The 17,244-nt window shown below is 42.1% G+C and overlaps 1 protein-coding gene across 1 annotated transcript in view; it reads right to left on the bottom strand.

Moving 5' to 3' along the window:
• The window catches only part of lamc3 (laminin, gamma 3), a 141,336-nt gene that overhangs the window by 14,886 nt on the left and 109,206 nt on the right, over positions 1-17,244 (bottom strand). The window contains exons 13-19 of the mRNA XM_017407944.3: positions 7,649-7,837; positions 7,120-7,365; positions 5,706-5,859; positions 5,454-5,596; positions 5,145-5,323; positions 2,148-2,328; positions 808-1,055 (exon numbers count right to left, since the gene is read on the bottom strand). Of these exons, the coding sequence (XP_017263433.1) occupies positions 808-1,055; positions 2,148-2,328; positions 5,145-5,323; positions 5,454-5,596; positions 5,706-5,859; positions 7,120-7,365; positions 7,649-7,837 (1,340 nt within the window). The remainder of the gene's footprint in view (positions 1-807; positions 1,056-2,147; positions 2,329-5,144; positions 5,324-5,453; positions 5,597-5,705; positions 5,860-7,119; positions 7,366-7,648; positions 7,838-17,244) is intronic.

Here is a 17,244-nt window from a genome sequence, read left to right as displayed (position 1 = left end):
CGCAGTTGCAATAACTCAGTCAATTTTACAGCTCTTGAGCTAAAATTTGGTGAGGGAGTAGCTGAGAGTTATTCACAACACATAATCAGTGTACTTACAGGTTTCGCAGGAAACTTGTTTTAGAATTTGGCATTAGCTGTGGGAGTCAACCATGTGTGTCTGTTAGCAAACTATCTCACGAGTCACTGGACAGATTTCAAGGAAACTCTGACAAAGTAATGATTGAATAAATACTTAGAACTGATTATATTTTGAAGTCAACCTCATTCAAGATGGCTGCCACAGCTTACTGACCTTGGAAAACACAAAAATGCCTATAATTCGGTTAATTCTACATAGATGGAGCTGAGATTTGGTGTGGTAGTAGCTGAGAGTCATCCCCATCACATACTTACAGCATTAATGGATTGTTTGGCATCTTGTAATATTGCATGAGCTTGCGCTCAATGGTATTTTGAAACTTTGACCAAATTGGATGTAACTTGTCATTTTCCAACATAGAAAGTTTATTTTGGCGTGGAAGACGGCAGGTGGTATGCATTTCCTCTAGGAAAGCTAGGCCTTTAATTTTTGTTTTGTTTTCCTAGTTTAGCTACACCAAAAATCATAAATTGGTACTAATCAGATCTCTTTTACAAAGAAATTAAAATGATCAAAGCGATATAAGTACTTCCATTTGATTAGTGATCCAATGCACAATAACATAAAATGCATAAAGTACCAATTTAAATTTTTATTTTATTTTTTGCACTTTAGGTAGACAAACACAGTGTTGGAGGAGAACGTCTCATCGTCTGGGTGACCTACTATGTTGTCCAGGTCCAGCGTCGCCTGCTTCAGCTGGTTGCCAGACGCGCTGATCGCGGCTGCAGTTTCGGTTAATGTCTGACACGCGCCTCTTTCGCCCTTCCTCGTGTCCTTCGCCTCCTCCTCCTCCTCCTCTGCCGCGCGAGCGCTGCAGTTCAGAGCAACTGCGACGCCATGCAGCTGAGCAAAGAGAGTGCCGGTGGAGGCTTCCAGCAAGGAAAATTGTTTGACGAAGGCCTCCCGTGCCTCTGGAAGAAGAAAGCAAATAAAAACCACATTAAGTCTTTCATGGATTATTTCACCGAGGGAATTATTCTTCCGACTCTTTGTAGCTCGCGAGCGTCTCTCGGAACTTTCATTCTGCCGTGTCAATTCAAGCAAGGACTCTCGTCCTGCCTGTCTATCTCCGGGAAGATAAACACGAACCCATGTGGGAGTGCGTCCAAACGCTAACACCTTTTGTCGAAATCCCTTTGTGTCCTTTGGTGTTTCTAATTTTGCTGGCCGCAAAGCAAGTCTGGAGGCGAACACAATTAGTACAATGTGTCTGATTGTTGCTTCGTTGTGTCGCACACTTTGTCCCCTTTGTCTTCATGAGACGCGAGTTAATAAGTGAGTGTGCGACAGTACCGGTTTTGGTTGGCCTCTGTTTGCCCACACGGTGAAGCCTGTGGCTCCCACACGCTCATTATATCATTACGAGGCCACCCAGTGTCTTAAAGAGCATGACTGGAATGTGTGCCGTTGGAAGGGAGCGGGGAGGGGAGGGGGGGTTGTTAGACAACCGTTATCATGATTGCAACTATAATCATAATAAACCAGGGATTAGAGATGCACAGCCTGTCACGTTAATGGGGATTAAGTTGGTCACATGGCCCCTTGTTCTATATTGTTATGATTTGTCTCCATTTGGCCTGTGCAGCTGAGCCTGTAAGCCTGTTCCCCTCCAAACATAATGAGGATATATCAGCATTGTGCTAAAGTAATTGGGAGAGGTCGGTATTGTTGCCTGCTTCCTGATTTAATCGCTTTAGCGCGCCGTATATGTTACAGCGTCACACACGGAGAAGACACAGACGGAGGGACGGCGCATTCACAGACAGCCCGGGGGCGGTTTCACGTCAAATTTTCTTGGCCGAGCTTGCCGGCCCTGTAAGCGCTGATATGGTTATCATCTCGCAGCCAGAACGCAACACAACAGCGACAATGGCAAATAAGCTCGCTCGGCATCTCACAAAGCCAAGGCTGCCATGTGTCTCCTAAGATGTCACGACCAAACAGGAAACATTAAAAGGAGTGACAGGCCAAGCGGAATTATCTCGGCTTTCTCGCCGCGGTACCTTGGAAAGCCAGAAAATCCTCCAGAGCGTTGGGGAAAGTATCCTCCCTCTGGTGCTCGTGTTCATAAAGCCTCGCCATGTGATACTTCAGCAGGAGGTGCTGCTCCCCAAATCTACCTCGACAATCAAAGCGAGCCAGGAGCTTCTCCAAATCCTCCAGGCGAGTCCGGAGCTTCTCGGCCTGCAATGACATCATGATTTGAATGTGTCAATGAGAACGCGAGTTTTAAAGAAAAATAATTTAAAAAAATAGGAAATAAAAAGAGCGGTGACAACAAAAGATTCATTTATTCAGATGAAGCGATTGAGATGTGACTTCAATTCTTAGCACAGCAACACATAAAAATGTAGTATTCCAACAAAAGCAATGAATAAATGAATAATAACGACACGATAAGGACCCGAATAGCGTTTTCATATCTGGATCCCCTCGCTATTCTCTGTGTAGTAGGCAGAGGAAGAAAGCATTGCAGGAGATAACTAGATGAGACTTCCAAAGAATGAAAGTCAGCTCTGAAAATGGAATAAAAGTAATGTGATTGGCAGCAACATTTTTCCAGCCTGCCAGCTTAAATGGTCCAAGATCTATAAAAGGACCTGTAATCTGTCCGCGATCACACCTCTTTGCCAGGGTGAGGGCATGTTGCATGAGTTGCACATATACCAAATGTGATTATCAGCAGTGTTCGCTGCAAGTGGAATCCTATTAGTTTGGGACCCAAGTGCTGATAAGATCACAACTTAAAAAAGAAGAAGAAAAAAAAAAATGTTGTAGACTCCATTCATAACTTCCATTTACTGATTTTGGTCACATTTTTTAGTCTGCTTTCCCCCCACAATCCACAACATCCTCGTTATATTACTCTTCATAATCAATCGTTCATCTGACTTTTTCCATTATTTTTATATATTTATTATTTCCCTTCCCATGTTCGGGCAAAAAAGAAAAATGCGAGCGGTGAGATAGGGAGCGCGGGAGCGGCAGAGATGGAGAGCAGGGGGGAACGGAGGACAGCGAGAGTAATTGCGGGTGTTCGGAGCAGACAAGGGCCGGGATGTTCCCTGAATCGCTAACACTGTGGAAACACTGCATGCATTCACACAGGTACACGCCGGTCCGGAGGGAGCATGCAGCCACTTTAACGAGGACAAGAATATGGTGTTGGGGAAAAAAAAAAAAAAGGCAGAAAATGTCAGGAGGTATTGGATCCTCCTCAAAAGCCAAATCCAGAGACGCGGTGTCTTCGCTTACGAACGTGGGCTGCCACAAATCTAAAGGGACCGAGAGGAGCTCAGGAGATCATTAGGGCAAACGTCTCTTTCTATTTCACCGCACATCTGCTGTTTGCATGCAATCTCCACATACAAAGGAGCCATATGGCTGTCATGAAGGTCCACAAAGGCAGGATGCTCGGGGGGGACTTTTGGGATTTCAAGAGACAAAAATGCACCTTGTTATAGCGAGAGCCAAGAAACGCTATGTAGGCGTGGAACCTATTTTTATATGAATTAGTGCAGCAAAGAAATGACAAATCCGAAACATTTGCATTGCTTTTTACAAATCTTGAGAAATACCAAGAGAATATAGATTAAGTATAGGGTCAGATACATGCTTCCACAAGCACAGCAAATTTCATTTGAGTTTGCAGGAGCTGGTACTTGTTTTAATGCTATTCTTCTTATTATAATGCTATGTATTTTACATGACACAACATTTCATTCCAAAATAAACTTTACATAAGGCAGCTTCACGGAGCTTGGTGTCTACATTCAGGAGGACCTCACCTGGTCCACACATACATGTTCTCAGCTTTATCAGCTAAGGCAGCTGGAAAGATTCAGGGTCCATAACTTTCTCAACAGGTACATGGTTCAGGAGCTGCTCAGCCCAGGACCAAGAAGCCCTGCAGAGGGTGATCAAAGCAGCTGAGAGCTGCATCAAATCAGACCTTCCCTCACTACACAACATCTTTGCCAAACTCTGCATGACCAAAGCAATTAAAGTCATTAAGGACACCTCACACCCCAGCAACTTTCTTTTACACCCACTGAACTCGGGCAAATGGTGACCAAGACTGATACGACTGAGACCCCATTTACACGTGAACGACCTCCTGGAAACAATTGGGATTTTCCAATGGCGGTTGTAAAAATGCTACAGGTGCACACGGCCACGCTGTGAGCTCAATCTTGCGCTTAGACGAGACCACAAAAAAAACGTTCAATCAGCTATGGTTTCCATGCCACAACAGGGCCTAAGACGGGCTTCTTTCCTCAAGTTATATGGGGCCTTTCATCAGGACATTCCCAGACTGTTAACTGCTTCCCACTATGCAATAATATGCCCTCAGTTAGCGTGTTAAAAGATAAAGTTAATGATAGTACAGTTAAAGCACAGCTGAACAAGTTTGGCTCATCGGCAAAGGAGACAAGGAGGAAGTCTTTATTCTCTGAAAAGAACACCACAGCATGGTTTAGGTTGGCGAGCTTGGATCTGAAGAAGCAAGAAGACTTATGGAACAATGTTCTTAGGACAGAAAGATCAAAGCAGCGACATTTGGCTGTAATCCACAGCTCCACACTTGGTGAGGACCAAACACATTATCACCTCCCAACAACTTCAAACTATGATTTGTTCTGCAGCCACAGGACCTGGGCATTCTGCAGTCACAGAGTAAACCGTGAGCTCAATTCCTCTGTCTATCAAAGTTTTCCAGAGTGTAACATACGGCCATCGTTCTTATTCTTGACGCTATAGGCTAAATCTGGGCCAGTCATTCATGCTAAACATCCAAAACGTCTATTAAGATGATAAAAAAATATAACATGTTGCAATAACTCAAAATCCAGACTGTAACCTGATTAAAGCCTGATGGCGGGACTTTTAGAGAGTCCTGTGTAAACAGAACCTCACTGAACTGGAACAACGTTGCAAAGAAGAGTGGGCCGAACTTTCGCCACCGTGATGGTAGAGAAATTATGAGCCACGAAACTCACCTGCTTTTTGACGAGGCCATAGCAAACCGGACATTCCTCACACTGGTGCGTGACTCTGCTGTAGAAATAGTTCAGCTCACATTTGTCACATTTGGAGCCCACAAAGCCCTGGCGGCACTGGCAGGTGCCGTTACTGCGACATTGCATGGAAACTGAGCCCATTGGGTGGCAGTTGCAGGCTGGATGAAGCAATGTGGGACAAAAAGGAGGAATGAAACAAACAGCTAAGCATTGAAAAGCTTTCAAACGGGATCTTTTATAGACTTCTGATGTACAATGTAGCTGTGATCCTGAAGCAAAGTACTGTACCTCTGCAACCTTGCATGGAGAATCCAAAGAAGCCCATACGGCAGGAATCACACAGTCGCCCCTCCACCCCTGTATGACACAAACACTCCCCTGTGACGGGATGGCATGCCGATGACAACGAGCCAATTGGGTTACATTTACACCTGAGGATGACAGGCAAATAACACCCTAATGAAAGTTTCAGCGTCTTAAGCTCTGCTGTTATACATTTTCATATGAATCCACTTTATGTTGCAGCGGGAATCTCGTTACCTTTCACATCCAAGTCCCGGTTGGAGGTTGAAGAAGCCAACTTCGCAGTGACTGCAATCCCGTCCGGTCACGTGACTCAGACAATGACAATTTCCTGTCTGAGGGTGGCACTCATTTGCATGCCCAGAGGTTCCAGCGGTGCTGCAGCTGCACGCTGGAGGAAACAAATAAAGCAATCTAACTGTTAGTTCAAATATGATGGCACATTGTTGACAGCTTAAATTTTCACGTCACCTTATTATTTAGAACATTTTATTAGATTTATCTCATTTGAGTGCTGGTGGGGGGAAAAACAATGGAGGAAACAACAGACAATAATAGAGAAATTGAAGGATCCGACTCCCACTGCAGCAGCTTTCTGCACCTAAGTTCAACAGAGGATTACAGGGAGAAGTGAAGTATAGGAAAAGAGATATGAAAATCAAAGGAAGAACACATCATAGCTATTCCTCTCTGGGTCTCTTCCTGCCTTTGTAGCTTTTTTTTTTGAGTTCCATTCACTTTGACGTCTTTAAAGTTGACCAGTCCAACGACCCTGAGCCATTTGTGCGCCTCACTTTTCACCTCTTGCTTCGCGCACCTCAAGAGTTACATCTTTCCACTCCAAACTCCCGGACTGAAGATTTGAAAGGGCCATTCTATTTCTGCATTCGTGTAAAATACCTCAATCTTGTGCCATGTAATTTACAATGTGCACGTCTTTTCTCTGCCTCTCCCTTTCGCCATCTGAACAGGAATTCTAACTGCGAGTACATGCTACTTTCTTGATGAAGTCCTTTAGGTTGTGTTGCAACGTCGAAGTGGCTAAAAACTGATCCTCAACACGTACTTCAAGAACAGACTGCGCAGGACCTGTTTAAAACCTTAGCATTCTTTTTTGGACAGATTTTAATGAAACTTGAAGAAAGTTATCGATGGATGTGCATCATCCTTTGGTGTCAATCCAATTCAAGATGGCTACCACGGCTAACCAGCCTCAGCAAAACGCAAAAATGGCTATAATAGTCAGTTTTACAGATATTGAGCTAAATCGGACGTAGTAGTCGCTCACAATCATTCACAACACATACTCTGAACATGACATGCAAGACTGTGCATAAGGTTATAGCCATTTTGGTCAAAATGTCTGTAACTCAACATAATAAGGACAATATGCCTTCCTTTAATTTTTTTTTTCATGTAAAGGTTTAACTGGTCAAAGTGTATATACCTACAGTCTCTACTCTGTACATGTTCAATACCTCTAAACATTGTACCTTGGAGGTTTTAGGTTTGTTCTTACGGTGCTCTGTGTAGTGACATTTAAGGGCACAAATCAAGTCAAAACAGCTAAAACAATTTTCGAGAACATGAGTGCTTTGTGGTTTTAAAGGGAAACAATAATATCTTTCGCTCCCCTCTTTCATGAACTCACGCTTGCACTTCTGGCTGGCTGTTTGGTTCAGGGCGTTGCCGTAGTAACCCCGCTGGCAGTGTTGGCAGTGTTCGCCCTCCGTGTGCCCGAGGCACTTCAGACATCGCCCGGTGGCGTGGTCGCATGTCCCCACTGAGTTGAAATCCACATTGCCGTTACAGTTGCATCTCACACATGGTCGAGCTGTCCCGGACGTTCCCAGGGGGTCACCATAGTAACCGTCGTCACACATCTGACAGTGGATCCCTGCGCACGATGAAAAGGGGAAAGAGGTGGGCAGGAGTTTGATGAATGACTGAAGCAGAACAATGCCAGAAGTCATGTGTAACATCAGCCTGTCATAATTAAATTAAATGCACAGATTAAATGTGTCTGAATCACAGGTGGCGTTTTACTGCAGCATAAGCACAGGTTTGTCCACACCAAGCTGATAGGGAGACATTGTTTTGATTGCTTTGACATAAAGCTCATTATTAACTTTGCTTACTGTCCATAGCAATCAGTTTAAATTGCTGGAGGCTCACGTCACCTGTCTGTCCTGCAGGGCAGTTGGTACAGACCACCTGTCCGGTCTGTGCAATCTGGGCGCAGCTGCTACGGTCCGGGCAAGGGCATGGCTGACAATCATCAGGCGTGCCAATCAAAGCGTTGCCATAGTAACCGTCCAGGCAGTGTTCGCAGGTCATCCCGGTGGTGAAGTGTGAGCACTCACACACACCTGAAACACAAAGAGGAGTGTCACAGCGACACATTTCACACATGAGCACCTTGCTCATATGCTGGCTTTCAATTACATAGACCCGAGGAGGTCCGTCGCACCTCCAGCAGAGGGCGCTGTGTCTCTGGCCAAAACAAATGCTACAATCCAAAGGAAGAACACACACACATACACATTTCCTACAGCTCTCCACGGAGAGCACAAGACAACTAAATTCACCCCGAGCATAATTGCTTTGGGAAATATGTGAGCCAAATACAGTCGGAAAGACCTTCAAGAAGTAAAGCAATTCCCCCACCGAGTGGGAGAGATTACCAATTCTATGATGTCCAAAGAACAAACTGTTGTTTTGAAATCCATGTGAAAATCAGCTTTCAGCTGTAAACCACTTTAAATGTGCAACATGTTGTATGCGCATGCAACATAACCCTCATGGATTCTACTCAATTTACCGAGTGGATTTTTCAGTCCACCTGCTACATCTTAAATCCATTAAGCTACAGGCGGCATTGAGCGATATGACTCAAAGGTCTGAGATCTACAGCAGAGAAGATGCTGATGTAATATGTGCACTGTATGACTGAAAACTCTAACTCTGCTAAGTCTTGTTGCAGTTCAGTGGCCCGCTGTGGCCCCCTAACATCACAGGCAGACAATTAGACTCACAAACACCCTTAAAGCCTTCTGTGTGCAGTGACCTCTGAGATGAGACAGTGAAAATCTGACATGATGAAGCTGCACTCTGGCTTAATAACTGACTGAAACTTGAAGTTGTAACACACACACACAAAAAAACTTAACTTATTTCCCAGATGGTTAAAAAAGCAGATGTGTTATTGCTTACAAAGGTGCATTTATTGTTAAAACTCAAAAAACATTAAAGCACCATTCAAGCACCTGTTCAGGTGGTTTTCTAACATTTTCATCACAATTTTCACTTCTTGTTCCACAACATTGGAAAAACCAATGCAAAGTATAGGCTACATTAAAATGTTTGGCACTGATCATGAATAGTGTGCTATGACATTTGATAGTAATACATTGTATGATGTAGATAGAATTCGCAAAAAAACAACAACAACCTGTAATTTATTATTTTTTATACATGATGAGATTTTGGTGAAATAAGTGAGAAAAATCATTCCACTTTGGAGCAGCTCAGGCACACTTTACATTTGAAACATCATTCAAAGTTTCAATAGGTAAAGTTCAGTCACATAAAATCCAACTTTATGCGCCTGAAGAGGCATTTTATTATCTTTAATAGTTTTAACACATTTACAGTTGAAGTCTGACGATCTTTGGAGATTTTAGCACAAAATGTTTCACTGACAGTGTGACAATGTCTTCCCTTTCCACAATTTTTGCAAACAAGCTCCTCTTAGTTCCACAATCTTTCCATGTCCGACACTGATTTTGTTTTCTTTCACCCAGGCTCTCTTGCTGCTACAGGACCCGAAATGCAGAGTGCTCACGTCCAAACTCTCATTGACTTTCATAGTATCTGAGCTCCGAATTTTCTCATCGAACTGGAAATGAAGGGTCTTTTTAACTTGTCATATCTTTGACATAAAACACCGTAGAAACATAAAAGTTGACATGTGTGATTTGAGGTTTTTGCAGAGCGACTTGCTGTTTGAGGTTTACTTTTGCACTGCTTCTCTGTGTCCCTGTCTCAAGAAGAATGCTGTCAGGGAGTGAAAGACACGGGTTTATAATTACTTTGGTGACCTTAATAAGCCACTGGCGGCATCTTTACTATTGGATCTCAGCCCTCTTTACACTTACATGTTAGAACTGTTTTTCATCTTAGGTGTGTTCAGACCTTGTATTAACTAAGTAACTTAAGCAATTTGATTGCAATTGGATAGTGCTAAATAACATGCATATAAAACATCTTCACTCTGTCAACCTTTGGAGGTTCACACATGTATAGCAGGTGATTTGGACCCCTTTTATCTGAAACACTTGGTAGTCTGAACACAATCCGTCTTGAGCCAAGCTGTAGTACCACCTACTGACGTGACCCCATAAAAGCAGCAGAGTGCACATCTCTGCTGGCTGATTACAGATAATTATACAGCCACCCTTGGGAATATTCTCAAGTTACAACTTTTCTTTGTTTGTTTACTTTTATTTTCAACCAAAAAGTTTTAATGAATTTTTTACCAGAAGTTATCTTAATAAAACCATCCATTTTGTTGGGATTTTATTAATCAGAGTGAATTGCAGGACACTTTGTGGTGACTTTCTGTTTAGCTTGTTTGTTCTGAACCCCGTGGTCACTCACTATATAATAAAACATGCTGTGTCAACCACAGGACAACAGCCTGAACAGTTATGTTGCATTATATTTATGTAATTAAAAACAGTGCAGAGGTTACATTCACAGTGAAGATATATAGAGCGCAGATGTTTGCTGCAGCACATTGTTTTATGGTGATGGAATTCTTTGGGTTAAAATATCTTCAGTCTTTGCTTAGCCGCAGCACTCTGTGAAGCCACTTATCATTTTATGCGTTTTTATTGCTCCCATACACTTGGATAATAAGGCTTACTAAGAGTTGTGCATTAAATAACTCCATCAAAATGCAGCTCGAATGGCTCTGTTTTGTGTTGATACCAAAATAATGTTATAGTTCAGATGTCTGAACGGACTGTAATCTTTACAGAAACATCAGCAAACATCAGCCGACCTTGTTGCTCACTGACAGCCCACTGTGTGATGGGGCTGTGGATGTCTGCAAACAGAGCGGGCAGCAGACATCCGATCACAAAAATAACGCTCTCAGTCAGAACTGACCACTTGCAGTCAATCCAAACAAGCCAGAAGTTAGTATAAAGCCTAAACTAAGCCTTAGAATATTACAACATGAAGTCCCAAATTACTATAGGGCTTTATAGAAGAAAGCTGATGCATGGTGGAAATTTGTTAATTAGCTGCAACGGCACCCCAGTTATTTAGAGATTTTCTTGTTTAATCTTAATTTTAAATAAATAAAATAGCACATAACCTCAAAAAGTACTTCAATCTCACTGCATGACAAAATTTATTCCTTTCATAAGACACAACATCTTTGAATGCAAGAAACACAATTGTCAATGCAATTTGATAAATTACTTTAGTAAAGATTTTTAAGAGCAGTTGAGTTTTGATTCTCAGGGAAACACATCTAGAAGATTTCAATCCATTTCATATAATCTGCATGTGATTTCACAGAGGCCTCATTAAATTTCCCCATCACCCTCGTAGCCCACGGTGTGATTCAGTGAGAGGCTCTTTGCTGTGTGGCTTTTAAATCAGCTCACACCAGCTGGAAAACAATTCTTGCTTCTTGTTTTGAGGTCACTGCAACCTGTGTCTTCCATTGCTAAATAAAGCCCTGCTCGGCGCAAACCTGGAAGTCAAACACTGGAGATAGAGCAACATTTGTTAAGCTGAAGTGATCACATATCCATTGGAGGGGAACAATTATTCCGTTGCCTGATGAAGTGTAGACTTCTGCACAGAAATTATTAGCTCTTGGTGAGATGAGCTGAATAATAAATAACTTTTGAGCCTAAAATGCTAGCCGTTTAAACACTGTGTTTAGTAATAATGATCGTTTCTAGCATAACGAGGAGAATCTTTCTGGAATTTCACAAGGCACACAATGACACTGGTGGTGTGCACTGTCAATCCCCAATGAGCCATAGTAAATTTAATGGCAGCAGAAATGTGCTGACTTTACTGTGTGTGAAGATGACTGAGTGTGATATGAGGCACCGGAGCCACCGAGGGCCTCCTCGACACCGTTATCATTCCATCGGCTCCTCAGAAAAGCTAACGCCGTGCATCACAAAAAGTCGCTGAATGGTCAGATCGCTTTCTTGCACCATCCCCCTTATCGCTGTGCTAATCTCCCCCCTCCCCCCTCCACACACACACACACACACACTCCATAATGCCTCTGAAGGATAATTTTATTAATGAATCAATGAGCATTCATTCTGTGCTAATGAATTGGGATTTCTGTGAATCTCCCCTCGGAGCTGCACATTATGAATCCTTTGACAAATCCACACGATCTCACCATTCTGTTCTCACCCTCTCTCATACCCCCCCCCCGCTCCCCGCTTCAGCTGCACTTCAGCACTTTGCTCTCTGTCTGAACTCTTGCTTGAATGTTCTGTGATAGCAAAGCAATATTTCTGTGCAGGAAACAAGCAGAGTGGAGTTGTTCAGGAGTAACTCTCAGACACACATCACACCCGAAAGAGCCCCCCCCCCCCACTTTTTTCCTTCTGAGAGTCTAACCTTCCTGTACAACATCCTTCCTCTGGGCTCCTCAGTGAATGCGGTCTACAGGAATAAACGCACTTCCAGAACTAATGCACTTCATTATTGGAGCTACTTGGGCAGCAAAAGTATTCACCCTCTTTGTACACTTTCTATTTTTTTTTTGGCACACAGTCTGAAATTTAAATGTATTTGTTTTCTGTATGTATAATGAATCTAAACAAATTGCATAAAACTAATTAAGTTAAATTAGAAAAGACAATTGTTTTAAATAAATTAAAAAATATAAAACTGATTCATGAAAATGCATTCACCTCCTTTGCTTTGAAGACCCAACCATTAACTTCAGATCCAATGTTATAAGTTAAATAAGATCCACCTGTGGGCATTCTAATTGTCAAATGACCTCAGTATATATACACTTGTTCAGATAAGCCCCAGAATTAACACCAGTGCAACACTTCTCAGTGGTAAGAACTACCACCGAACAAGAGACAACATGAAGACCAAGAAACTCTCGGTGGAGAAGTAAAGATCAGGAATGGGGTGTAAAAAATACACTAAACTCTGAGCATCCCATGGAGCATATTTAAATCCATTATTAAAAAAGGGAAATATTGTGTCACCAAAAAAACATGCCAAGAGAAAGTTGTCCACCAAAACTCCCTGACCAAGTGAAGAAAACCTGAATCAGACAAGAAATCAAGAGGCCAGGTGTAATCCTGATGAAGCTGGACAGCTCTTCTGCAGAGATGGGTATATCTGTCTATAGGATGAATGGTCTGGCAAAAGCCACTGCTTAAAGACAAACACACAACAGAATGTATGCAATATGTTGAAACGCATATTGGAGACTCCACAAATATATGGAAAAAGGTGTCGTGGTCAGATGAGACAACATCATGCTTGGCACAAACATAATATCTCTCACCATACTGAGCATATTATCCCCATACCTAAGTTGGTGGTGGCAGCATCATGATGTCATGATGTGGGTGTTTTTTTCCATTGGGATAAACTGGGAAACTGGTTAGAGTTGATTAAAAGAAGGATGGAGCAACATATTGAGAAATTCTTGAGGGAAACATGTTTGAGTCTTTTGGAGTTTTAAAACTGGGACAATGACCCCAAACACACTGCTTAAGCAACACTTCAGCTTTAGGTTGAAACAGTTAAATGTTCTCGAATGATCCAGTCAAGGGAGGTGATGAGGTAGTTATGCGTGTTCAGGTCTTTGTTTTTCTGTCTTATTGTTTGTTGTTACAATACAAACACTATGTATCTTAACAGTGGTAATGATGTAAATTAAAAGGTACAAACCTTTCATATTTCAAATCGTAAGGCAACACAACAGAGAGGGAGCCAAAAGGGGGTGAATACATTTGCAACTCACTGTAGAGGACAGGAATACAGCCACAAAAATACACACAGGTACTGCTTCAGCTACCCCACCCTTTCACATGGCTCTCATTTCACTGGATTGATTTATACTTTGACATCATTCAGCGCTTTTCTCTCTCCCAGTGCCATAAGATAGTGTTTATCACTGTTTGCGATGGCTTGTAATGGCTTTAACAGCAGATGGAGGCAGAAAAGCCAGGAAGAAATGTGTTTTTGTTTAGGAAAGAGAACAGGGCTCACATCTCCGTGTCGCTATTTTCTTGCCTCCAAAGATTTATTTTCTGAACAAATCACCGCTCGTCACACTGCACCATCTTGGGAGGTCTTGAGCGGGAAAGAAGGGCAACATGTGGGGCACTTGATAAACAAGCCACATGGGTTCAAAGCAACGCATGGCTGCATGAGCCATGTGAGGTTGTTTTTCATGTCTACCCAATAACACAAATAGTCATAAGACACTGAAACAAGCAAAAAAATATTGACAATAAACAATATCCCTTTTTTTTAAATAAGAAAAGCAAACAACGACATGGATAAACTATTCAAAACCCTTCACAGTTTCAAGGATTCTTGTCTCTGCTTCCCACTGGAACAGTGAAAAGCTGCAGGCCAAGAAAATCTATTTACTAATGCATGCAAACACCCTGTTTTAATGAAGAAGACGAGGATATAAAAGGGAAAAAGACACACAGAAAAAGAAAATTCACCATGCTTTCCTAAAACCTCAAGGATAGAGGCTGCATTTAATCCCCTGTTTCAGTGCTGTCTAATTTACCACAAATATTCTACGACTGCCTGCTCCTAAAGATGTGCCTTGTCATTGAGGTCTAAATGGACTGCTGCAGAGGAGAAAAGAAAGGGAGTTGGAAAAAAAAAAAATACGGGGCAGTATGTTCTGTCCAACTCAATACATAATGTGTGCAGTACAGATGACAGGGGAAATATGTTTTGTCACAGTGTGACTGTGGAAAATAAATGCATCAATTCCTGTTTTGTGTATAGAGGCCATCGGCCAAATTGTTACAGCCAAGGCCCCCGGGTATCAGGGATGGGAACTCTGGCAACACTGGCTGTAGCTCGTGTTGTTTTGCTGAAGCTCCGGGTCAGCTGCTTGTTGTAGCAGAGCAGGATAAATAATATATTTTAGTTTAATTAAATGTTAAATCCCTCATGAAGCTGGTCAAACAAGCCGCTACATTATTATCCAGATTGGCTGGATTTGAAGCCCCTGTTGCAATATTCAATCTACAAACAACGAGGGTGGGATTTAAGCACAGACATCAAACTATAGGGTTTTTATTTTTTTCTCCCTATTTTTGATCTTATTAAAAATCTAGCAACAAACATCTGGAAAATGTTGAGCTGTCAGTTCATAGGCCTGCCTCATTGATTCATATTTAAACATTTCAACAAAGGAGGAAGAACTTTGAACGTGACATTTACGTTTTCCCGTGTAGAGCCTTATTTCATTTTGAGACTAACAAAACTATCCAAATGATCTTAACTGTAGACTGGATTGCCATAAAATTAAAAATTTCTAACACACATAGATCCAGCACATAAATGTTGTAGATCTACTTTTGAACCATTTTGCCTATTTTAATTAAAAACACTGAATTTTAACCTGACACACACCAGGATGAACTGCAAATTCTGTCAATTCAATCCATCCATCCATCCATCCATCCATCCATCCATCCATCCATCCATCCATCCATCCATCCATCCATCCATCCATCCATCCATCCATCTCATAGAGGAAACAGGTTCAGGAGGGAAACTCTTGCCTCTTCCCAACAACACTCTCCAGCTCATCCTGGGGAATTCCAAGGTGTTCCCAGATGTGTCAGAAAAACCTCTAGAAGGAGGTATCCAGGAGGCATCCTAACCAGATGCGTAAACTACCACAGATGGCTCCTTTCAATGGAGAAAATCCTACTCTGAGGCTCCTTTAGATATTAGAACTCCTTACCTTATCTCTAAAGCTGAGACCAAACACCCTACAGAGGAAGCTTGTTTCAACAGTTTGCATCCAGGATCTCATTCTTCTAGTCATGACCCACACCTCAGGACCATAAATGAGGGATGGAACGTAAATCGATCAGTAAACTGAGAGTTTGCCTTTCAGTTCAGCTCCATCTTTACCACCATAGACTGGAGCAAATCCCTCATTACTGCAGACAAAGCGCTGTCCTGCTATCACTTAGGAACAAGACACCCAGACGCTTGAGCTCTTCCGCTTCAGACAAAGCCCTACCTCTAATCTGAAGGAACCTTTTTCACCTTTTTCACCAAGTTTGTGATACACCAAATAAATAACATGACAAAAAATGACGGTAGTCAGAAACTTCAAACCTTTACTTAATGTCTAAATTTGACAAAAATAGCACAAAAAAAGCTTATGTTGACAGTGGTATCTTGAGGACAAGACACGGAAGCTCTAATATATCCAACTGAGGTGTCTATGAAAAGCCAAGCACAACACCGGCTACATGTTTGGAAATGATCATGCCAAGATTTTTTGCAAACATAAAAGGGAAAAGCCTCAAGAAAATCAATGCACAAAAGGAGTTTTGTGATCTTCGGTTTGAAATGTGGAACTTATTTTGACACAATGAAGAAAGACTGGTAAAATTTATGTTGTTCTTCTGAAGACAAGTACCTGTGTATCTGCTCTAAAAAAAACCCGGCAAAATAAGAAAGGTCTCTCTGTCCCTTGTTCTGTTGCATAACAGCAAATGCTTGTTTCTCACTTTGACATTTGTGCGCGGCCAAATTTTTGAATAATGCAGAGTGGTTTTTGCATAGCTAAATGTCACACCCACTGCAGTATGTCAGAAGAGGTCAGAAAGCTGGGGTTTTTATTTTGTTTTGTTTTTTTTCGTTTTTTTCTCTTCTATTTTTGCTCTGAGTTTGTGAAGAAGAATAACCCACCAGGTACTCTGGTTGCAAAATGCATTAAAGTCTGGTTAGTGAAGGCCACCACCCTGAGATACTGATGCAACGATGTGTCAGTGCATTGATTAGGTTGCAGGTGAATGAACAAATGCTCTGCACATTGCAATACTCAATTAAAGTAAAAATGGAAGCTAGTGTGAGCCGACCAGCGAAGGGTCACTTTGGAACGTTCGGGAGTGCGTTTCTCAAATGCCTGTTTAAATGCCATCTTCAGCCCTCTGAGGTCATTACTTAGAAAAATCTTTAGGAGAAAGTTGAGGCAGAAGAAGCGATGTACAGTGAAGCTGGCTTTAACACCAGTTCATTCAGCCCTTAATCTCTCTGGTGGGCCGTGTTTGTTGCAGGCTAAGCCCTAAAACGCCTGGGCTGTATCAGTGTGGGATATGAGCAGCGACAGTAAGGGGAGAAAAGGAAGTGTGCAAGAAGGGAGGAAAAAAAAGCAAAAAAAAAAAAAAGCGACAGATGTAGTCAGCCCGCAATGAATCTTTCCATGTAATTTCTATTGCTGATCCTATTTGCCACGCTTCACTTATCTCCTCTCAACCAGCGCACTTATTCTACACAAAAATAAACAGGGAGATAAACAATGCGCGCAGGCTGTCTGCCCGTCTTGTCTCGCAGTCACACTGTCAAAAGATTGCTGATTTGAAAAGGTTTTGACCTTTTCCTTGATGTAATTAGTTTAGACAAGGACAACTTTACAGAAACGAACCCTAGCAATCGTCAAACTGAAACCTAATTTGGACATTTTCAAAACTAACCCCCCCCC

This window comes from Kryptolebias marmoratus, linkage group LG14 (assembly GCF_001649575.2).
Source record: "Kryptolebias marmoratus isolate JLee-2015 linkage group LG14, ASM164957v2, whole genome shotgun sequence".
Lineage (NCBI taxonomy): Eukaryota > Metazoa > Chordata > Actinopteri > Cyprinodontiformes > Rivulidae > Kryptolebias > Kryptolebias marmoratus.
This window is presented reverse-complemented; position numbering and strand designations above follow the sequence as displayed.